General features: G+C 32.5%; 1 protein-coding gene and 1 long non-coding RNA gene across 3 annotated transcripts in view; one reads left to right on the top strand and one right to left on the bottom strand.

Annotated features, from left to right (window-relative positions):
• Positions 1 to 1,556: 1,556 nt before the first annotated feature.
• LOC141544183 (uncharacterized) lies at positions 1,557 to 2,469 on the top strand. The gene is made up of 2 exons (XR_012482551.1): positions 1,557 to 1,617; positions 2,422 to 2,469. It is a non-coding gene; the product is annotated as an uncharacterized LOC141544183 (long non-coding RNA).
• Positions 2,470 to 7,129: 4,660 nt separating this feature from the next.
• NBN (nibrin) overlaps positions 7,130 to 24,915 on the bottom strand; it is a 44,573-nt gene continuing 26,787 nt past the window's right edge. For both annotated transcript variants that reach the window (XM_074269994.1, XM_074270003.1), the window contains 5 exons: positions 20,999 to 21,064; positions 15,448 to 15,600; positions 14,109 to 14,222; positions 9,553 to 9,602; positions 7,130 to 8,013 (listed from right to left, as the gene is read on the bottom strand). In XM_074269994.1, coding sequence (XP_074126095.1) covers positions 7,983 to 8,013; positions 9,553 to 9,602; positions 14,109 to 14,222; positions 15,448 to 15,600; positions 20,999 to 21,064 — 414 coding nt within the window. In that variant the 3' untranslated portion in view covers positions 7,130 to 7,982. The remainder of the gene's footprint in view (positions 8,014 to 9,552; positions 9,603 to 14,108; positions 14,223 to 15,447; positions 15,601 to 20,998; positions 21,065 to 24,915) is intronic.

Raw genomic sequence — 24,915 nt, 5'->3', positions numbered from 1 at the left:
TTCAGTGACCCAAAGATTAATGCCTTTTTTACTCTTAATAAATTCAGTTTAAAGATTTCATTCAGCTTCCAGCCTCTCAGGATCCTTTTGGATTATAAAATTTGTTGTCTAATCCTTTCACCCTGATTCCTACACTGTATCTGGTCTCTCCCTCTTAATCAGATAATCATCAGGATCCCCTGCTGAAAGAGATACTAATTATATAGCATTTCCCACATTCCCTGTGTAGTACTCCTTTAAGAAATGAATTTAGTTCAACATTACCTGCTTTTAATGAATCCATATAGTAGGCAACATTTTGGCATAGTGGATGAAAACTGGCAGTTGGCTTTGAACTATTGAGCAGATCCCTTATATTTTTAAGAATGTGCTGGGAAACAAACTAAGAAGCAGAAAGAGCTGGGGTTTTTTAGTAGAGGAAGTTCCTCAATTGTTCCTTAAAATAAAACCACAGATCCAATTTTTTTTTTTTTTAAAGAAAAGTGATGCTTGCTTCTTCTTAACAATGGCTGGTTTCTTTCCTAAATGTTCAGAAACCATTTTTTTTTTGTTTTTTTTTTTTTTTTTTTTCAGTTACAGCCAACTCTTTTATGTTCCTAGTTAGGGTTTTTTTTGGCAAACACATTGGAGGGTTTACCATTTTCTTCTGCAGCTCATTTTACAGATTAGGAAACTGAGGCAAATAGCTTAAGTGATTTGCCCAGTGTCATATAAGTATTTTAAGATGGATTTGAACTCAGAAAGATGATTCTGATTCCAGATCCAGTTGGCTGCCCTCTTTTGTTCTATGCACTAGAATTCATCCAGAATTGAAGTCAAACACATTAGCAAATTGGAAATGGTGTCATACTTAAATAGAAACAGATTCCTGCAGATGCATGTTGACATAGAAAAATATTCTCTGATAATTTGGAAAATAGGCTTATAGCCCTTTTATGTCTATTTTAGTCCCTTAACTACTAAAAACTTATAAGCTTTCCAGTCATCCCCTCCCCCAAATTAGTCATCTGCATCACTGCCATATTAATAACACTAAGTCTCTGATCTGACCATTACTGTTGTTCAGGGATTGCCTCTTAAAACACAAATTTCTCTGGCATTTAAAACCCTTCACAATCTTGTTCTGAGTTACCTTTTTGGACTGAGAGCCTAGCATTCTATTTTACTTATTCTAAACTTCCACCAAACTTTACTGTGTATTATAATCTCATTTCCACTTTTACAAGATAATCTTACTGGGGAGACTTGCTGTAGCTAAGTAAATCTTTTGTTAATAGTTGAGATGAACTGATTGTTTCATTTTGTTCCAATATTAGACAAACTACAAGGGAATTGGCCTGCATTAAATTCAGTCTATTAAAAAAATTATTTACTTCTCTTTACACCAAGAAATTATTTCAAACCATACTTTGTCTCCTTAAACTTCCCTCAAATCAATTCTTTCAGTAGAGGACTTTGTCTCCTACTTTAATGGGAGAATAAGAGGGGGAGGGAATAAGGGACAAGATAAGCATTTAAATGCTTATAGTAGTTTTTTTTCTACTATGTTATGTTGTAGTTTATCCTGCCTTCTAGAAGAGGATCATGATAGCTGGGAGGTGATGTCGTGACAAACAAGTGAGTTGGATTTAAGTGAAGGTGGGCTGTGCAAAGTCACCAGCCTCAATTCTCCTCCAGAGCCAAGCAAGACCAGTAGCAAGATATAGAACTAAAGATGGCTATGGATACTGTGGGAAACCTTGGCCTTATTTTTAAGCTAAGGTCTTTAAACAGGTCTTAGTTTGATGCAATGCCCATTAAGTGATTAATGCTAAGATGGTCCCTCTTCCCCCCCCCAAAAAAAATCCAAACTAGGAGGGGGGAAATCCTGAGGGTTCCTGCCCAAAACAAAACAATCGCTATTTACATTCACTCAGTTAGGTCCAAACTATGACCACATGGGGATTTGCCTGGGACCTATAATTGGTCGATCAAGAAGTCAAGAGTTATTTGGGTTTAAGGCATGATCCTTAAGAACAGGATTTAGCTAGTACACCCCCAAGGGATCTTGGGAAGTTTCAATGATCTAAATGAATGAATAATTTTTTTTTTTTATTTGGGCAGAGCTTTTTCTTAATACTGAATACCATGTTTCTGGCTGTAGCCTAAAATGAGTATTAGCTTTTTGTCTGCTGAATGATACCACTGATTCATATTGCATGTCATATACTAGATCGCCGAGATTTTGTTTTGAAGTATTGCCATGCTTCTCTAATTTTATCCTTGAAGCTTTTTTTTTTTTTTTAATTGAAATCAAAGACCTTACAGTTTTCCTATTCAATTTACTCTTTACTAGTTTTAGTCCAACATTCTGCTCTTGCAAGAACTTTTGGTGGCTGGACTGTATGTATCACTTAACCTCTTAGTTATTTATTCCTTTAGCTTTCTGTCATCTGAAAATTGGACAAGAAAGCCACCTTTGCCTTTACCTTCATCACCGATAAAAAAGCACTCATCAGCATGGAGTCAAGAACAGAATGCTAGGACCTTCCAAGTTCACAGGAAACTAAAGACTACTTTTGGTTTTGGTGATTCAATTAGTACTGAAGTCACCTGATTGTACTACTCAGATAGGGACAATTCCCTAAAATATGTTTATTGATGTAAAATAAATTTTACATGAAATCGAACTTTAATCAGTGAAAATATGGAACTGGATTTCTAGAAATTGTAGGTAAGAATATCAATTTTGGAACCACCTTAACAGAGCTGCTAACTGATGTGTTTAACTTATATCAAGAGTCTCTCTGAAATTGTTCTCCCAATAGAACACAATATTGGACTTTGGAGGTTTCTTCTGTAAATTTGATGTATAATAATTGATTTATACAACACTTTAAAGTTTCCAGAACATTTCCTTTATGTTATTTTAAAGGATCCTTACAACATATCTGTGAGATAGGTCCCATTTTACAGATGGAGATTCTGAATGCAGAGAATTTTAGTGATTTGTCCATGTTTACACAGCTGACACAAGATTTGCCTAGTACTCTATCCACTAGACCACACTGCTACTCCATCCTCCAGGTATCGGCAAATTCATTATATTCTTATCAACCTACAAATATGCTCCTGTTTCAACACTTGCATTTGCTCATCTTTTCTGTTTTTCACTCTTACTTCTTAAAATGAGATCAACATTTTAGGATAAAAACTTTGGTGTCATCTTGTATATATCATCCAATGAGTTGTGAATTCCTATCACTTCTACCTCAACATTTCTCTCTCTCATTAGATCTCTCCTATCTACTACACTACAATCACCAGAATTCAAATCCTGTGCAGGAAAGCAGAACAGCAGATAGCATGCCAGGCTTTGAGTCAGGAAAACTCATCTTGAGTCCAAATCTGGCTTCAGATACTAGTAGTGTAATCCTGTGGAAGTCACTTCACCCTGTTTGCCTTAGTTTCCTCATCTGTAAAAGGAGTTGCAGATAAAATGGCAAACCACTTCAGTATCTTTGCCAAGAAAAACCTAAATTACCAAACTGTTTCTGCCTTGTCTATACACATTCTTCACACTTGCTGCCTATATAATTGTTTCATCACCACTGTAGTGTTACTTCTGTAGTTAGAACCCTTTAATGGATTTCAAAACTCGTAACTGTGCTCTCACCTAATTTTAGTCTTATTTAACAATACTCCCCACTCACATTTTCTACATTGGGACCCATTTTAATGCCTGTCATTCTGTCTTTGCTCATGCAGTTACCCATATATAGAACAGACTTCTCATCTGTTATATCTTTATTATACTGACATTACTTTAAGGTTCAAACATTGAATCTTCTCCACAAAGCATTCCCTCACTTTCTATTTTAGATTTTTTTTTTCAAATTTCTTATAGCACTTTCTTCAAACCTGTTATCATAGCTTCTTGCAGACCTGTTTTTACTTTCCCTCACTCCCATGAATTTTTATGCTCCTTAAAAGCAAAGCTGTCACACTTGTAATGTCTGTATCTTACTTCCAAATTACATTTTAATCTTGTTCCTGTGTTTGACACGTCTGTTTAAGAGGACCTTTGTTGTATTTGTATAGTAAGATGCCCAGAGCCTAATATTTGTTGAATAAAATATTGACATTGTTGTATTTACAATCTGACAATGTTTGACTCCCAACTCTTCCATTAACTATCAATGAAACTAAATAATTCACTTAAGTTTTGAGGTTTATCTTCATCATCTGTAAATTAGGTATCCTACAGTTTACATTAGATTATCTCATAGGATTGTTGTGAAAAAGGCATTTTCTAAGTACTAAAATACTAAATGTCTGTAAGATATTAACACATGGAAACAGATCTGTGATCTGATGTGAGCATTACTTTGAACAGTGCAGACCGAGTCATACCTACTCATGATACAAAAAGATATTTTTTATGATGCAAACAGTATTTAACTAGATTCTTTCTTTCTTTTTTTTTTTAATTTTTTTCACTATGGATTCTTCTATTTTTAAAAATTTTATAATTATACCACTTTTTGACAGTACATATGCATAGGTAATTTTTTACAACATTATCTCTTGTACTCCCTTCTGTTCCAAATTTTCCCCTCCTTCCTTCTACCCCTCCCCTAGATGGCAGCCACTCCCATACATATTAAATATGTTACAGTATATCCTAGATAAAATATATATGTGCAGAACCGAATTTTTTGTTGTTGTTGTTGCAAAGGAAGAATTGGATTTGAAGGTAAAAATAATCTGGGAAGAAAAAAAAATACTCACACTTTACACTAATCCTTTTCTGGATGTAGCTGATTCTGTCCATCATTGATCAATTGGAACTGAGTTAGACCTTCTCTTTGATGAAGATAGCCACTTCCATCAGAATACATCCTCATATAGTATTACTGTTGAAGTGTATAATGATCTCCTGGTTCTGCTCATTTCACTGAGCATCAGTTGATGTAAGTCTCTCCAAGCCTCTCTGTATTCATCCTGCTGGTCATTTCTTACAGAACAATAATATTCCATAACATTCATATACCATAATTTACCCAACCATTCTCCAATTGATGGGCATCCATTCATTTTCCAGTTTCTAGCCACTACAAAAAGGCCTGCCACAAACATTTTGGCACATACAGGTCCCTTTCCCTTCTTTAGTATTTCCTTGGGCTATAAGCTAACTGGATTATTTCTTAACGATGCCAATATCAAAGTCAACATAGTGAGACACAACTAGCCCTCAATTTCTTAAAAGATACAAAACTTGCAGTTATATGGGAAGCTGACTGAAAACAAGGGAAGTTTGATACAAAAAGAAAAAATATTTATTTTTCCTACAATTAAACTTCCCCTCCTCTACCTCCTCAGTGAAAAATATATAACAAAAAGTTTTGTGATATAAGATGGAATTTTTATTACATTTGCAAGAAAAGATATATGAAAAAAACATGTTTTATAAAAGTTATTAATAATGAATTCCATATAATAATAGGTTTTCTTTTCCCCAACAGGATCCAATTTAAGCAATTACAGTGTATGCTTTTTAACACTGTTCAGACAAATGTACATTAGTCACCAAATCATGTAACAGGCCTCCCCCTATGGTGAACACAGAGATAAAAGTTGAGGTTTCAGAAGAAAAGTTAAGGGTAAAAAATTTACCCTTATTAATAGGATAAATTATTTTTTTACCCTATTAAATAGAGTAAATAAATTAGAATAAATTTACTTATGTCCTTCCATGTTAGAATTTTTCTCTGCCTAATTTACTATAGGCCAAAGTTTGGTGTGTTTTTTCAATCCCCACTTAGATCAGCCAAAACTTAAGCTTCAAATGATTGTAATGGTAGTTAAGATTATAAAATACAGGTTTAAATTTGTGAATGTGAAGTTTTGGGAAATGACTTGAATGTTCAACTAAGTAAATTCTGGTTACTATTATAAGACAACTTAAAAGGGACATTCTAAAAGCCCACTTAAATCCTTTTACTTTCTGCATTCATATACAGAATCTGATTTTCCTAATAGTCATAAATAAATGTATACAACTGATCATCAGCTAAAAAAAAATAAAATTAGATCAATTTATTTGTGTACGACTACTTTATCTCTAAAACTGTGGTGCACAATGACCATTAATGAAGACACTAGAGCTTCAAGGTTGCAATTAGCATCAATTCTATTTGAATGTAATATCTGTTGTTAACAATCTCCATGCTCCCTGCATCCTCACTTCCTTAAGTCAATTGGAGCTGAGACATTTTAAAATTTATTTTTACTTATATGTTTATATATAATTATATTTTTATATATTTAATAATAAGTATTAATTTTAAAAAATAATTTTTTAAAAAAGTCTCATTCTTCCTTCTCCTTTCTAGTATAACTTCTAAGGGCCCATTATAGAAATCACAAGACAGTGGGTCCCTTAACTATAAGTTGATGCTGAAAATTGGAAAAAAAAAATTTTTTTAACTCAAAATCTTGTAAAAATGAATGCTAAAAATTTCCTTGATATGTAAGTGGGGAAAAAAATAGAATAGCATTAAAAAAAAAATTCAACACAAAAGCTAGTATTGTTTTATTTCAAGCTAACTTCTTGAATTTAGAAGATCTATTAGAGAAACTATAAAGTATCCTAAATTGTTTCTGTGAGGACAAATTTAAAAGCTTATGAATGAAAAATGGTGCACTTAACCAGTACTGATTTGCTGATATTTTTTGACATGTAATTTGATAAAGGCAAAGATCCTCAAAGTTTATAAATTGGTACTGCCTAATTAGCAAATAATTGCAAAGGAATGATGTAAAGGATGCTATCAAAGTATGAATTTAAAAAATGAGCCATTCCCCTAAAGAGAATAGGATATCCAATAGAATATATACATCCTCTGCTAATATTCTTGCCATGTCAAAAGAACTTTAGAAAGATCTCTAGCACACTGGGTAAAAAATTCACTGTAGTGTGAATTTACGGAAAGTCATGGATAAGAGCTACAAAAGATGAAGAGGCATAAATCATATCACTGGAGGAAAAACTCACAGTAATAAGATCAAATATCCAGTCAAACATTAGAAAATTTGTAAAGGAAACCAAATTCGAAATACCTCTATAAACATGAAATGATCATTACAGTAGGCTCATATTTAGACTTTAATAAGTCAATTCACAAGCAGACTCCTAGTTACAAAATACCCTAAACACATACACACCACATTCTTTTTCCTCCAGGGAATTTTATAAGGAAGTGGTAATTGATTAGAGGCAATAAAAACAAAGATTCACAACAAATAAGTCTTAAGTATCTGGGAAAGCTAACTAGATAGAAGTAGTATAATAAAAGCTTAAATGTGGAGAGTACATGACTAAATCATTAACTAGGGGTTAACTGAATTAAAGTTTAAAAAAAATTAGTAAAGAACAATGGACTTGAAGTTAGGACCCCTGAATTGTGTGAGTAACTAATTCTGTCAGTTTCTTCATTTTTAAAATTAAGAGACCTGATTACAAAATCTATGTATTCCTTTGTTCTAAAATTTATTTTTATCATCAATTTATTCAATATAATCTTATTCAATTTAAATGGAACACATAAAATACCACTAATTTGAATTTTATCTTCCTCAGTTTTGGCATGCAAGAAATTTTATAAGATAGGCCAAAATAGGAGAGCTTACATCTTGAAGACTGGAATCTGTGAAAAGCTTACCTTCTAAGGTTGGCCCCCCACAGCTGATCAAAGAGATCACCATAATTGATGAATTTATATCTGTAATCTTTGGGGGGGGGGGGGAAGCTCCTGGAAGATTTGAAACTAAAACTATTTCACATGAATAAAAAAATTGCATTTTTTTTGTATTTTATTTAATGATGAAGGTAAATTATAAAACTTCTACTATTGTAATCTCTTCTGTATATTATACCATAACCTTGTAAACAATCAAGTAAATGCTTGCCATATAATTGCTTCATTATTTAACTCTTTCAGTTATCTTCTCTTTTTTACATTAGGATTGTATCTGTAAAAAAAAAGAAAAAAAGTCAAAATAACCTAAAAATTCATTTCTATTACTGTGAAATATACAAGTGATGAAATTTTTCAATAGGGTAAACAAAGAAGGAGTTTTAATTTTGCTTTTGTCATGGAGGGAGGGAGATAGAGAAGGAGGGGGAGGAATAGGGAGGGAAAGAGGAAAAGAGAAAGGGGGAAGAGAGGAGGGAGAAGGGGAGAGAGGGAGAAAGGAGAAAGGGAGGGGGAGAGGGAGAGGAAGAGAAGAGAGAGGAGAGACACTGAGACCAGTGTAAGTTAGAACCACTAACCTGAACTGGTAAAGAAAGATTCCCCTTTCTGAGACTTCTCAATATAAATTAAATCCTAGGACGAGTTCCTATTCCTATGCCTTCCCTACTAACTAAACATAGTCATCTATCTGTCCTCTTTTCGGTGTTTCCACTGTAACAATCACTACTTAAAAAACTCCACCATCAGATACCCCTTTTACATTCCTTTAGGTAAACCCCAAAAATCCACAAAACCTCCACAGATAATTTATATGGAAATGAATTAAAATCTTTTTTCAAGTTTTACACACACTTTTTAAATAAAAGTGTTTTTTTTTCTATATTTTTGATATTCTCCCTGCATAGTCTTCTATCATTGTCTACTTTTATTTAATGATAGTTAAGAAAAAATTTGTCAAGATAGTAAATTTGTACTATGCCCATTGAAATGTGTTGAATAGGAATTAAATCACAGTCAACTTTAAATCCCTCCCCACCAAAAGCTAATTCTAATATAGCTTTTTTTTTTTTCATGCATGAGCAACTTAAGACTAAACAAAGGATCTGGCATTTAACTTGCCTTAAGTCAGAACTCATTCATTAATGCTTTTGCTTAGGCATGAAAATGTCACAACTCATCAGCCAAATTACATAACTAAATGTGTTAGCTTGTGACATTTTATTTATTTTTTGGCTCTACACTGCACAAAGATTTAAAGTATATTATGGCAAAGATAACTTATATATCTCAAGTTGAAATGTATCTAAGATGTGACATATACCAAGCTCCAAAATCTAAATAAAAGATGCTTGCTTTTATTCTAAACTTGGGCTAAGCAGAAAAAGAGAGTGGATAAATTTATCCAGAATTTCAGAAAGGGAAAATAGACCAGACTGGTGAATTCTTGAAACCGTGCACAATAATATCTTCTCAAAAAAGAGTTTGTGTATAAGATATTGGGTATGTATTTTAGAAAATCTATGTGAATATATTTTATAAATGTATAATGTAAAAATATACATAAGCATATGTATATATGTGAAATGTATGTGTATATATTTTAGAAAACCTTGTAAAATACCCCCTCTGCATATTCTTTTACAATTCTATTTTAATGACAGTTAAGAGAAAATTTGTGTATGTGTATGTTTTTACATACACATACATACACACAACACTTAAAGGTAGTAACCTTTGGTTGGGGGCTCATATGCATTAAGTATATGTTTTGAAATAACATATAAGAAAGCACTAGAAATGTGAATTAAAAGTTTACCTAAAGAGATCATCAGCAAGTGATTCTTCTTTTGCATGTTTGTTCTGAACCTATCAAAAAAATAAAAAATAAAAAATTTTGCCCTACAGTGAATTGAATTCAGTTTATTAATTCTGATCAATATTCCTTCCTGTTTATCATATCTTTCCACTATTTCCTAATGTACATTCAAAAGAACATTAATAAATTATTAATGTACTGAACACAAACATCACCAGAAATGTTTTATTTTTATATACTACAACAGAACTCATGTAATGGCAATTCTCTAGTTACTGCTTTTTATTTTAGGGGGAAGACAAAAGCTAGTGCTTTGGCTACCCGAAATACTCAAAACTGAAATCAATTATTATCTAAGTAACAAGAATTATTACACTTGATTGTGTAGAGAATAAAATTGCCCTAAATTCACTAAAGTTTGTGAACCAATCAAGTAGCTAAAAAGTCTAAAAAGAGCGTAAAAAGATCAATGGAAAGAGATGAGAAGTAGGGAACAGATAAACCAAAACAGGATATACAACAGCAAGAACAGCTAGGAATAACTGACACAAACTGAGAAAGGTGATAAGATATTAAGATTATTATATTCAAAGTTAAATAAAAAATGGCAGAAAGATGCTAGGTATATTAGGTATATCAAGTCAGTAGTTCTATAGCATCCAAAATATCTACAATGAAAAACAAAAAGAAAATTATAATAGAGTTGTATAACATTTGAGAAATTTGTATTTATTTATATATACACATGTAATGGAAAAAGACAAGGATGTTCTAATGAAAGAATACAATACTAGTTCATCAATATTAAGATTCAAAAAGGATAACTGGCTTAAATAGTAGGCTAGTTTTGATTTTAAAAACTTCTAAACAAGAACTAAATAGCTATATTAGAGCACCTATATTTATTTTAAAATAATGTATTTCAGTGAAATGGTCAGAGGTACAAATCAAAAAGTGAATATGGATCATAAAAGAATCTAGAGATGACAGCTCATTTGTCAAAATATAAATGTGATCTTATTTTAATGGAAATAAATTCTATTCTCTTATGCTTCCTGAAACATTGGGGCCAGAAATAGTACATATATTTCTTTCTCCACAGTACCACTTCCAGATCTTTCTAATCTTGCTATCATTCTTTATCCCCTAATAGGGGAATAATATGGTTACATATTTTCTAAAGAATGGAATCTTTTCGTTATAAATTGAAGAATGGCAAGTGAGTGGTGAAAAGATAATTGCTTAATCACAAAGCTGTAAACCAATTTTATGTATTTTTAGGAAATATAATCATAAAACATTTACTTTGTCAACAACTGTCAAGTTCTATTCTAATAAGCAGGAATAAAAAGCCCCTCAATTTAAGAAGAATAAAAACTGTTTACACTTGTTAATGCTGTAGATAAAAAATATAACGTCGTTCCTGCTCTATGTTTCAAAGATGTGACATATTAACTTGTTCTACTCAATGGGGTTGGAAATTCCATAGTTTTATTTAAATAATTAAACTATAACTTTCTCTGAATATAAATAAAGCTTAGAATTTATGCTACAAGGTAACTTTTTAATCATAAAAACTAAACTGAAGCAAATCAGCTGGAATTTAAACATACAAAAATCTCCTAGCACAATCATCACAGAAAATGCCACTCCAAAATTGGGAAATGATGACCCAGAAAAATAGAGCTTGTACATAGGAATAAAACATGTCAAAATAACACTTCAGAAGAGGTAGAGATAAATAACAGCAAGAACAGAGGAGGAAATATGATCATTAGGAGTGCCAAGGAAAGTCAGAAGTTGATAGATCAGACTGCTGAGAAGATATAGGGTATTGTGCCCTGTATGTTTGGTCTAACAGTTCTTAGTGTTAGGTTCTTACTAAGTGCTAAGTCGGTACTTAACAATTCTCTAGTTCTGCCTTTACTGGGAGTTTTACCCCTTCGAACTTCTGGGGAGGAGCTTGCATGCTTAGGAGGAGCAAGTTCATTGGTTGAAGTATTTTTTCCCACTGTAGCACAGCATCTTATGATCTTCTCTAAAGGAGCATCTTTGTCTAATCCCCATATAATTCTTTTGCAAATCTCATTGGCATTTTCCTTAGCCAGATGTCTGGTCATTATTTCTGTAGCTGCATTTTCTCCAATAGTTCTTTTGACAGCAGTTTGCAAATGTCCCACTTCATTGGGACCTTGATCTATTTTAGTGAAGCCCCCCCCCGATCTTTCTGTCCAGGGAGGATACCCCAAGCTTTTATTGCAGCTTTACCAATTTGCTTGTACACTGTCATGGGATATTTAACCTGTTCTGAATTCTCTCCATAGTGACCTTCACCAGCTAATTGCTCAAAAGTGAATTGTGTGTTAACTCCTATTTCCAAATTGCATCTGATTTGGATTTTACATAATTCATTCGGGGTTAGGACTTCATATAAGACAAACCATCTAGTAACATTTTAACATAAGATGAGGTAGCCCCATAAAGGGTACAACCTTTTTTCAAATCTTTAATTTTATTCAAATCTAAAGGTGTATATCTTCTCCTTTTTTGACCTACAGAGAGTCAATATCTTTAATCATAGGATATGCATGTATAAAATCACTTATATCCTGTCCTTCTCTCTTAGCTTTAACCAAAGCTTTTTCTAATCTTGTCATAGGCTGCTTCACAGGTGATTCTGTTTGTATTTCTGCCTCTTCCCCTCCTCCTTCTTGCTCCACCCCTGAAGGGTTCATTGAGGGAGGAGATGGGAAATGCTTCTGTTGCTCAGAATTGTACTTAACTTCATTGTTATCTGATTCATCCTTTTCACTTAGTTTAGTTGACACCTCCCCATTTTGCTCCTTCTTCTCTTCCTTTAGAATAACAATTTTTAAAGCCATTTGGATTAAATTGTAGGTATGAAGTATATCTTTGGAAATTGAGTTTGGTTTGGAATTGTAGTGTTCACCTAACTGCTTTCCTACTAATTCCCATTCATCTGGATCCAATTCTTCTTCCAGAGAAAAACAAGGACAAAATGCGAAGGGACTGGCTAGCTCCTCTGAAGGGCTCAGAATAAGTCCTTTTCAGGATAAGCAAAAGTCCTTGCCCCACATTGTGGACGCCAATTTGTAAAGTTCTGTTGTCTCCAGAAACTGCCAATCACTCTCTGGGAGGAGATCTGCTGTCTCAACTCAATCTCTGGCCAGATTCTTCTTCCTCCAGATTGCCGCCAACTCTGGTCCAGAGTAGACTTTTTAAACTTGTTCAATGTTGCTTCTTTTATCCTCCCAGAGAATGGGCATCGAATAACTCAGGGGCTTCTGGAAAAAATACTTCAACCAATGAACTTGCTCCTCCTAAGCATGCAAGCTCCTCCCCAGAAGTTCGAAGGGGTAAAACTCCCAGTAAAGGCCGGAACTAGAGAATTGTTAAGTCCTGACTCAGCACTTAGTAAGAACATAATATCTCATTATCTCATTAGCACTTAGTCTCCCCCCTTTTTTTGATTTAGAACATAGGGTAGTCATGACCTTGAATTGTGAGGATCTCGTTGTCTGCTCAATTATAATCCTTCTCTGGGAAGAGATCTGTAAAATCTTTTCCTCTGTGCGCAGGTTTCTTGGGAGCTCTGAATCTCCTCCAGCTCTTATCCTTCCCCAAACCAGACTGGTCTCCTTTCAGTCTGCCTGGTGTCACAACACTATCCCAGAGTTGATTCTCTCAGACCCAATGCTGCCCTTCTTTTATCTTCCCAGAGAATAGGCATGTGAGAACTCAATGGGGTGTGGGGAAATACTTCCACCAATGAACTTGCTCCTCTTATAATTCCTAAGGTCTGAGCCAGAGAACTGTCAAGTCAACCTGAGTTATCACCTTGTCACTGTCTAGACAACCTGAGTTCTCTCACCTTGTAATCCTAACACTTAGACTATACCATACCACATGAAAATCTGTAAATTAACAGAATGACTCAATAACTCATGAATAGGACTTGTTTTTTACCATCTTCCTTACATGTAATAAATACTGATGCAAAGTTGCTATGAAAATCAGCTTAAATGCTAGGATAAGCGTGCTTGATAGCTCTATACTGAAGGCAATATAAGCTTTTGTTTACTTGTTTTGCTGTAGTTTTCTTAACCTAAATGGCTTATAGATGTAAATATTGTCTAAATAAAATGACAGACAAATCATAGCTTTGACATTTTTTATCTGGTGAGTGTTAATAAATACTTTTAAAGGTCTCCCAATCTCACCCAGCTTGTAACTGTGGGCTCAATAATACCAATGATCACCATGGGAGATGTTTCTTATCTACAATAGTCTGTGTCCCTATTTCTCAGGGCTCACTATACTGATGACAACTAAACCCCTTAATTGGCACAGTCCACTGTAACTTAGGAAAGATCTGACAGCTCAAGAGTTGGGATTATAAATAAGTGCCACCATTCCAGCATATGCATTAATCTTATTACACTAAAATTTATGTCATTTTCCTGATAATTAAGATCTCAAAGAATATCTCAAGAACAAAATGAAAATAAATATATATAACACGATTTATTACTGACCTCTATTTCTTGTCTTAACCATTCTTCTAATTCTGCATTCTTTTTAGCATGATGAGCTATTAGGTCAGAGCCTCCAATGATGCATGGAAGTTTTCCTGCCCCAGGATAAGCTACCTATTAGGTAGAAAAGGTTCAAAAATATTACAATATTTTTATTATAATAATAATAATAATAATAAAATGCAGTATCAAAGTGAGATTGATATTTTCAAAAGAACTAGATATTAACTTTACAAAGAGCTATGTACATGAAGTTATTTCAGTTATTCTGAAAATGATTAAGAATCTTTACCCAGACAGAATTAAATAATACTATTTGAAATCAATGCCAAAATACTAATTTTCCAGTAGTCAAAAAAGTTGAGTATTTTATAATACTCTGATATCTGTAAAGTTTTATAGAATGAATTTTTCTATTAGTTTTTTCAAAGACCTTCTAATTTTACAACTATTACTATCACTGTGGGACTTCTGTAGAGCAATTCAGAACAATATAGTTTCTGATAAGCTTAGGGAGAAACAATTTTTTTTTCTTGTGCATCTAGTAGTGTAAAAATTTACATCATCTGTTCATTTTTATTAAATTAGTATTACTAGATGTTTTTATCTGTGATATATGATATGTGATACAAGTAAATATGTGATTTTCAATTAAATTTTTTTTCAATATTTTCACTTGTTGAAACTCGATTTGGAATTACTCTTTAAAGGTATCTTCAGAGATTACATGATGGAACATAAAGCATTCAAGAATAAAAAGTACAATATATTCACTTGAAGATGAAATTCCAAGTGCTGATTCTCCTCTAAAGTCTAAAACATTTCAGCCTTGATTCTCAAAATGTTCATATTCCCTAAAATGAGTACTAGGAAGATATATTTCATAAAGTTATAAGTAACTCCAAAAAATTTAAGTGACTTTTAGTATTTTATATACTAAAACAGATGCTATTATAGGCAAAACAGAAAGAAATATAACTCAAGTATACAACCGAGACCATAACTAAGCAATAACAAATAAATCCTTAATGCTCATAAAACATATATCTATTCTATACCCAACTCCTCTATCTCCACCACCCCCCTCAAAAAAAAAAAAAAAAACCCTACCCAAATACTTAGTTTATAAATTGGCTGACTGGAAGAAGAAAAGGTATAATCAATCATAAGGAGCAATTCTGAAACACTCAAATTAGCAGTGGATATATAGAACAAGTTAGACATTAAATTATAATGCAGATCAATGTTAAAACATAACATTGCTTTTATTCATTAGCAATGGCTTACTAAGACATTTCGAACAGTGCCTTCTCGTGATAAAATTAAACTAAGTACCTACCTTTTTAAATTTTTTAAAGTTGTTTGGCTGTCCATAATCATTTCTTATAATGGATGTATTTCTGGATCTAGAATGACTAACCACCAGTGATCTAAATTCAGTCAATAAAAGCTTCTTGGGAAGTATCTCACAATCATCTTGAAGTTTATCATTCTTAAGTGGGGTTTAAAAAAAGACATATAAAGAATTTATATAGTTATTTTAAAAAGTTTCTTATAGACATGAAAACAAACTTAGGGGTTTTTAATAAGTATGTGAGGAAACATCTAAATAAATATGAATCAAAATCAGCAGAATTCAATTTTTCATTAGATTTAAAAACCAATTTGTATTTATTCATGCCTTTATATTTATGAGGCATTACTTTAGAGAGGAATGGATGAGAACAGAGAATGACACTCAGTTCAGGAGATAGGTTTTTAATTTTGGCAAAATTCTTCTCATTTTCCTCTTTTGTGAGTGTGTTCTCCTTTCCTTATTATATGACAGGCCTATTAGTAATACCCATGGTTACTAAGAAACTGATCATTTAAACATCCACTATTCAGATAAAGTTCTGATAGATAACACACAAAAGAATAAATAAAACAAATTCCTTATCTTTAATAGCTTAAAAAACCTAACATTAATTTGAATTATTAGTCTAACTAATCATTACTAAATATCTACTTAAATAACTGGAAAGCTAGTGACTAGCGATTATGCTTCTAGAAGACAGAGAAAAAACTTTCAGTGACTATCTCAGAGAGAAAGAGAGACTGCTATCTTCTATCAACGCAAACCTGCAGTCTCATATCTAAGATGTATTAGGGGCAAAAGTTGTACTCAGATCTTCCTGGCTTTAAAATTGGCTCTCTACCCACCATACTATGCCTCTTTCAGTGATTACCATAGAGCACATAATGTTTATCTTTCTGCCATGGCTAAGTAACTGAATCTAAATTCAAAGTGTAGATTTGTCTCTCTGATAGAAGAGAAGGTTAAAGATGCTTGAAAAATTCAAGTTATTTAGAAAAAATGAAATATTCCTTAAATGTGGAAGAAAAACTTCAAAGTAAAAGCAAAGAAAAAATGTATAACTTAATCAAAAGTAATGAAAAAGTGGAAAAGGAAGAGGAAACTCTCTGAACCAGAAATTGTATTGTTAGGCAAATAATTAAAGGAAACAAATCATAAAAAAAGGTAGGATTTATACCAGGAATGCAGGGTCGTTTTAATATTAGGAAACTATTAGCATAATTGACTATATCAATAACCAAACTAACAAAAATCATATGAGTATCTCAATAGATGCAAAGAAAACATTTGACAAAATCCAACACTTATTCCTATTAAAAACATTAGAGAGTATAGGAATACATGTAGTTTTACTTAAAATTATAAATGGCATCTATTTCAAACCATCAACAAAGCATCATAGTAATGGGGATAAACTATAACCACTTCCAATAAGATCAGGGGTGAAAAAAAGTTGCCCACTGTCGTCATTATTATTCAATGTTGTATGAGAAATGTTAGCTTTGGCAATAAGAGAAGAAAAAGAAATTAAAGGAATTAAGAGTAGGTAATGAGGAAATCAAAGATGATATGATGGTAATCTTAGAGAACGCTAGAGAATCAACTAAAAACTACTAGAAACAATTCACAACTTCAGCAAAGTTGCAAGATACAAAATAAATCCATATAAATTATCAGCATCTTTATATATTAATACCAAAGTCCAGCAGCAAGAAATATAAAAAAGAAATTCAATTTAAAATAAATGTAGATAATATAAAATATTTGGGGAGTCTATTTGGGAGTCTATTTGCCAAGACAAAGTCAGGGACTATATGGACACAATTACAAAACACTTTCCACACAAATAAAATCAAATCTAATCATATCAAATGCTCATGGACAGGCTAAGCTAATATAATAAAAATGATAATACTACCTAAATTAATCTACTTATTCAGTGCCATGCTAATCAAACTCCCAAGAAATTACAGAACCAGAAAAAAATAATAGCAAAGTTCATCTAGAAGAACAAAAAAGCAAAAGATTTCAAGGGAATTAATGAAAAAAAATGCAAATGAAGGTAGCCTAGCTGTACCAGATCCAAAACTGTATTATAAAGCAGCAATCATCAAAACCCTTTGGTGCTGGCTAAGAAACACAGTATTCAATCAGTGAAATAGATTAGGTTCACAGGACAAAATAGTCAATGACTATAGTAATTTAGTGTTTTACAAACCCAAAGATCCCAGCTTTGGGATAAGAATTCACTATTTGACAAAAACTTCTAGGAAAATTGGAAATTAGTATGGCAGAAACTAGAAACTGACCCACACCTAATGACCCTAATAAAAGATAAAGTCAAAATGGGTTCATGATTTAGACATAAAAAGTGATTACAAGAAAATTACAATTACAAAGGATAGTCTACCTCTCAGATCTGTGGAGAAGGAAGGAATTTGTGGCCAAAGGAGGACTGGAGTACATTATATTGAATACAAAATGGGTAATTTTGATTACATTAAGTTAAAAAGGTTTTATACAAACAAAACCAATGCAGATAAGATTAGAGCAGAAGCAATAAACTGGGAAAAATTTTTACATTCAAGAGTTCTGATAAAAGGCCTCATTTCTAAAATATATGGAGAACTGACTCAAATTTATAAGAATTCAAACCATTCTCCAATTGATAAATGGTGAAGAATATGAACAATTTTCAGATGAAGAAATTGAAACCCATTTCTAGTCATATGAAAATCACTATTGATCAGAGAAATGCAAATTAAGACAACTCTTGAAGTATCACTTACACACCTCTCAGATTGGTTAAGATGATAGCAAAAGAAAATGATGAATGTTGTTGGTGGAGTTGTGAACTGATTGAAACCATTCTGGAGAGCAATTTGCAACTACTCCCAAAGAGGTATCAAACTGTGCATAATCTTTGATTCATCAGTGTTTTTAATGTATCTCAAAGAGATCATAAAGGAGAGAAAGGGACCCACACGTACAAAAATGTTTATGGCAGAAATTAGAAACTGAATCGATGCCCATCAGTTGGAGAATGGCAGAATAAATTACGGTATATGAATGTTATGGAATATTATTTTTCTATAAGAAATGATCAGCAGGATGATTTCAGAGATGCCTTTCATGAATTGCTGCTAAGTGAAATGAGCAGAATCAGAAGATCATTATACATGGCAACAGCAAGATCATACGATGATCAACTCTGATGGATGTGGCTCTCTTCAACAATGAGATGATTCAGGCCAGTTCCAGTGCTCTTATGATGAAGAGAGCCATCTGCACCCAAGAGAGAGGGCTGTGGCAACTGAGTGTGGATTACAACATAGTATTTTTCACCCTTTTTGTTATTTACTTGAATTTTGTTTTCTTTCTCATTTTTTTCCTTTTTTCTTGTGCAGCATGATATTTGTGGAAATATATACAAAAGAATTGCATATATGTTTAACATATATTGGATTACTTGCCGTCTAGGGGAGGAGGTGAAGATAAGGGAAAGAAAACATTGGAATACAAGGTTTTGCAAAGGTGAATGTTGAGAATTATCCATGAATATATTTTGAAAATAAAAAGCCTTAATTTCCCTGGGTAGAAAAAGATATTTTATCAGAGATAAGTAGTCTTATGCATGTGCTCAAATTTTAAATGTAAACTGTCAATAAATATGTGAAAAAAAATGGGATGAAACAAAAAAGAAATGAGACAATTAAAACAATTCTGAGGTATAACCTAACAAATATGGCAAAGATGATAGAACACAGAAATAATGTTGATATGACTACAATTAGAGAGTAGTTATCAGAACTGTGAATTGATCTAAACCTTCTGGGAAACAACATGAAATTATGCAAGAAAAAAGTCATTAAATTGTCCATTCCCTCTAACTAGAGATCTAGCTCAATGCTAAGCAAGTACTCCAAAATGGTCCAGGAAAATTTATTAAAAATATTTGTAAGCAGCATTTTTGTGAGAACAAAAAACTGGAAAAAAGTGGGTGTCAATGTATTGGGTAATGGCTAAACAAATTGTGATGGTGCATGCATGAATAATTACTGACGTTTATAAAGTACTTTAAAGTTTGCAAAATGATTTATGTATATTATTTCATTTCTATCTCAACAACTGGACTTGAGAAAGATTAAGTAATAAGTATCTAGTTATAAAATTAGTTATTAGGTGGATTTGAATCCAGATCTCCAGGTTCAGTACTACTGTTATACTGTCTAGATCACTGCACCCTGATAAACAATGGTTGTGAGGTTAAGGGTAACAAATAATCTCAGTTCCATGAAAACAGGATGAAATATAGCTTTTTTTCATGGTAGGTAAGGTGCAAAATATTGCATACACTGTCAGACTTAAGGTATTTTTTTGCTATTCTGTTTCATGAAACAGTATATCAGGAAATGATTGTGGCATAAAAATCAAAATATAGAAATAATTTTTAAAAAATCAATTTCATAAATATAAGACAGGGAAAGAGTAGCTGGAAAGAAGTTCATATACAATTAAGATTTGAAGCATTTTAGTGAATGTATATTAAAAGAGGAAGAATATACAGAACTAGGGTATCCACAGTCTTACTTGTCTCTGCATTTGTTAGACCACATCTACTATGGTAAAACTGAAAATCTTAATTAGATGGTTTCTAATGTGGCTCACAATTTTGCAAGTCTGTGAACACTAGGCAGAGGAGGCTGAATTTTACTTGAAAGATAAGTTAGCTTCTCAATATGTCTGAACATATTGGTGACATGTGCATATTCTGCCTCCTTCCCTCCCCCTTCCCCCAGGGAGTGGTATGAAAACATCTACAATTTAATTCACACTGACTAGTAGTTAAAAGATCTTTAACCATTTCTGGCTCTCATTCTAGGGAGTTTTGTGCTAGGCAGCACAATTACTCTGGCATAAAACTGATTATGGTAAGTTATAGTAGGAAGTGATTTATTAGCATCACCCAGAGCCTCAATGTTACACTACACATATACATGAAGTGATATAATGAATAGATTGATGGATAATAACCTATAATTTTATACATTATGCATCTGAAATGGAAAAATCTATAAAATATGTTTAAGGAAGCAAAAAATAGGAACTGGAATATAGAGAAAAATTTAATTCTGAATGATCAAAATCTGTTATGGGAATGGTTAATTAAAAAATCAGCTACAAATCAACCCCCAAAACATAAAAAACTATGAAAAAATTTGGGAAGTCTTATATATCTAATTGAATGACCACTATATGCTGTTATTTGTTTGATTAATAAAATATTCTAAAGAATATGTAATATATAATTTAATATTTAATATTAATTTAATAATTTAATATATTTAATAAAAAGACAGTTTTCTAAATCTTCCAAGCCATGAGTTATGCATATTATTATCATATGCATAACTCATGGTTTGGAAGATTTAAGAAACTGTCTTTTTGTTGTTATTCTTGGCACCAGAAGTTATCAAATATTAATTTTATTTCATAAAATTAACTGAAATTATTGGAAATTTCCTTTAGTTACCTGTTCTTTTACAGAAGACAGTATTTCTTGCTTTATTTCCCATTTTTCCCCCAGATTATTTTCTTGCTGTTAAAACAAAAGCAGGTTTGCATGTTATTTTACACAAAACATTTTATCTTTTTGCACTTAATACATGGAAAAGTAGCTCTAATCCATATACTTTCTTAAACAACTCTAACTAACAAAGTGGAACACTGCCTTAGCTATCCTTTTAAACTAAAGCCTCCTTAGAATATTAGCCTTAATGCCCTTCTTCACCATATTCTGTCCAAAAGAATGTTAAATTTCCTTCTGGCCCTTTGATTCAATTTGACAAGCATAAGCATCTATTACATGCCAACTACTCTACTAGGTGATGGGAATACAGAAACAAAAATAAAACAGTCTCTGCTCTCAAGGAACTTGTAGGAATATTAAATTCCCTTACAAATGGTCCATAAAAACTGAATTAATGGTGACATTACAATAAAAATCCCAATGAATTTATATATTTTAAATGGAATTCAGAAACAATACTGAATAGAGAAAGAAGAGGATGAGTAAGTAGTTTTTATTTTTTTGGTATCTGCTTCAAGCACAGAAGATTCAGTATAGGTAGTAGAAAAGCTTATGGAAGTTGCCTACACCTACAAAGAATGAAAAATGAGAAAAGGTAAAAATAGAAAGGAGAGCCAACATAAGGATTCAGTATCACTGGGGCATGGCACAGAGAGTGTAGCACTGATTGCAAAGAGAAATGAGTGTTACCCACCATTTAATGAGACATGAAGAGAAACCAGCTGCTCAAGCATTAATTAGAACATCATTGTCACTTACCAGCAGCCATTTGGAGACTGAAAAGTACCATTTAACTGGTTTTAACATGAAAAATAAATATAAGCAGAATAAACTAATTTATTAGTTCCCCAAAATGCACGAAGATACATCTTCATCTATTCTAGGTACTGCCTTTCCAAAAAAGTATATTTTAGGGACCATAGCATGAAAAGCAGGAAATCATTTTCACTAAGTTAAAACTACAGCTTAATTTTTTTAAAGGAGAAATTTTATTTCCTCATAGCCTTAAGAAAGAACCTTCATAACACTGCAGTTTGTGAAACTGAGTGTGATTCCATTGGTTGTATAAAACTGACAAGGATTTTGACTTCACAAATTATTTTTGAAAAATGCAAAGAATTTCAAATTAATTAAAAATTACAACTAACCCTTTAAAGTTTAAAAACTGATTTTATCTCATTTTATCTTCCAAATGACTCTGTGATATTGTAGTACAAAAATTATTATTCTATAAAATAGTGATACAGAGTTGTAGAGAGGTTATGTAATGTGCCCAAGGACACAAAACTTCAAATCTAAGAATCCTAACTCTAATTAATTTCTTGGCACTATATCAGATTTCCTTTTTGGGACAAGAATGAACAAAAATGGCAATGAAACCTTTTTGATTTTAAGATTTGCCATCTTAAAATAAATCAATTCAACTTATAATAAGCACTCTCCTATATTAATGTCACTAATTCATAATCAAAGTGAGCATTCTCTCCAAAGGTATACTAGTTTTGTTTTCAGTTACATTGCTTAAGAAATTATGAGTGCTGAAATATAAAAGTGAAGTTAGGAAAAAAAAAAAACTTAAGAATTACAGAAATCATAATTTAAGGGTTTTTTTTTAAAGACAATTTTAAATATGACTAGGATTTATAACTGGTGTCCTCATTTGTTCCATGAAACATCTTAGAATAGTTTATATCCTGCTTTCTCAGCCTTGTTCCTGTTCTCTGCATCCTCACTGATCATTTACTTTTTACCAACTCCTTGTAATTTGGCTGCCAATCTGACTATTCTATCAAAAATGTTCTTTCCTAACTGCTTTAGCTGATACCACCTCAATGTTACCATCTCCTGTCCTTTATGTTAGTCTTTCCTTCCAGGTAGTATCATCTCATTTATTCCTTCATTTAAAAGGTACTGAGTTCCTACAGTGTACAAAGCATTGGTTAAATCTCAGGGACAATAAAGACAAAGATGGAACAGTCCTGCCCTTCAAGAAGCTTATATTCTCAGGCAGGTAGGGAAGGGAGGTGCATCTGTAGTAGCAATAATATTTATAAAGATAAGTGAAAACTAAATAACTTGAGGAGGAAGAAAGCCCAGGATTGTCTACTTTTGTTTCTCTTTCTTCTCAGTTTTACAGCCTTCTGGAAATAACATGTATTAGTGTTCCCCAAGTCTATGTTTAAGGGTCTCTTCTCTATCCTCCTATATCTAAACAAACCAAAGTTCCAAAGAGTTGTTTGTTATGATGGTGTGGCCTCTCAGATTCTTACCAGGATATGATAATAAAGACAGAGTAGTTAATAATCCCTTTAATCCTAGGGATTGATAAATGTAAGGCAAAGTTTTAGTTAAGTTATACAGATTACTGAATGGTTTTTCAACTATTTAAGATTCAATTATCTGCTGCCTGCAGAACAGTGGTTTCTTATTAGATGCTTTAAGATAAGAAGTCAGAGAAAAGCTAAAGGAAGAAAAATAAAGTATCATGAGAGAGGAAGGTAGGAGAGAAATACCAAAAAAAAAAAAAAAAAAAAAAAAAAAAAAATTAGAGAAAGTAGAATGTGAACATAGAAAGAATAGAAGAAAAATTTAAACCTATTCCAAAATGCCTAGTTCTGAAAAGCAAAAGGAAGGGAAATAAAGTACCACAGATGAGGGAAGGTAGGAGAGAAGTTAAAAAAAAAATTTTTTTTTAGAGAAAACAGAATAAGAACATAGAAGGAATAAAAGAAACAAATTCAAACCTGTTCCAAAAGGCCTAATTCTGGTAACATAACATTTTCCATATTATGGCCCATTCCTAAGACATTGATGACAACAGATTAACCAGTTTCACCCTTAGAAAATGTCAAATTCAAAAATGGACCTAACATTCTTAATCCCTTGTAATGCAAGGCAAAACAGAATCCTTGTCAAATAAAAACTTAACAAAACTTCAGTAGATTTCCATAGAAATATTAAGTATATTTGTTTCTTTTTTTCATTGATGGAACACAGAAGAATGAGACCTCCCACATCCTATGCATAGGTACCTAGAAGTGGGAAAACCCCAGTAAAAAAATCAGGAGCTTCTGCAATTTTCAGCATTTCCCAAGGCACTTAAAGGTTAAATGACTTAATAAAGGTCACAAAACTCAGATCTCTTTGACTACAAGGGCAGTAGTTAATCCACTGTACCCTTCCATATCTCAAGTACACAGGAACATAGTTTGGTTTTGTTCACTTACGGGACTTATTACCAAAGCCAGCTCCTTCAGAGAGAAGGCAAAAGTCACAGAATCTCAAAGCAGGGAAAGCTCTTAGAATCCTCTGGTGCAACTAGTCATTGACAGAATACCTCATTAGGTATTCTCAGGTATTGGTTATATAGACTTCATTTAAAAGTCTCCATAAAGAATCAACTCTGTTCTAAGACAGTCAACACTACATTTCTATAAAGCTCTATTTATTGGAGAGAAAGAAATGGGGAATTGGATTTGACGAGTTGCACAGGGTCACATAGCTAGTGTTTGAGCTGGAATTGAATTCTGGTGCTCCTCACTCCAGGACCAATGCTCTATCTACTGTGCCACTTAGCTGCCTCTCTGAAGTTTTTATTAAGGAATATTCTACTAATGTAGAGCTAAAATCTTCCTCTCATCAATTTTAAATCACTTATATCAATTCTTTGTTCTGGGACCATACAAAAAACAATTTAATTAAAATAACTGGTTCCCATTACCCTTCTTCTGTAAAACTGTAGAAATCAAAATCTCCATATCAAAAGTGCTACATGTTAAAATAATGTGCTGCTTTTTTTGCAAAGATACCCTTTGCAGCATTTTTTAAGTAGTAGTTCAAGACCCCAAAATAATTATTTT

The sequence above is a fragment of the Sminthopsis crassicaudata genome, chromosome 1, assembly GCF_048593235.1.
Source record: "Sminthopsis crassicaudata isolate SCR6 chromosome 1, ASM4859323v1, whole genome shotgun sequence".
NCBI lineage: Eukaryota > Metazoa > Chordata > Mammalia > Dasyuromorphia > Dasyuridae > Sminthopsis > Sminthopsis crassicaudata.
This window is presented reverse-complemented; position numbering and strand designations above follow the sequence as displayed.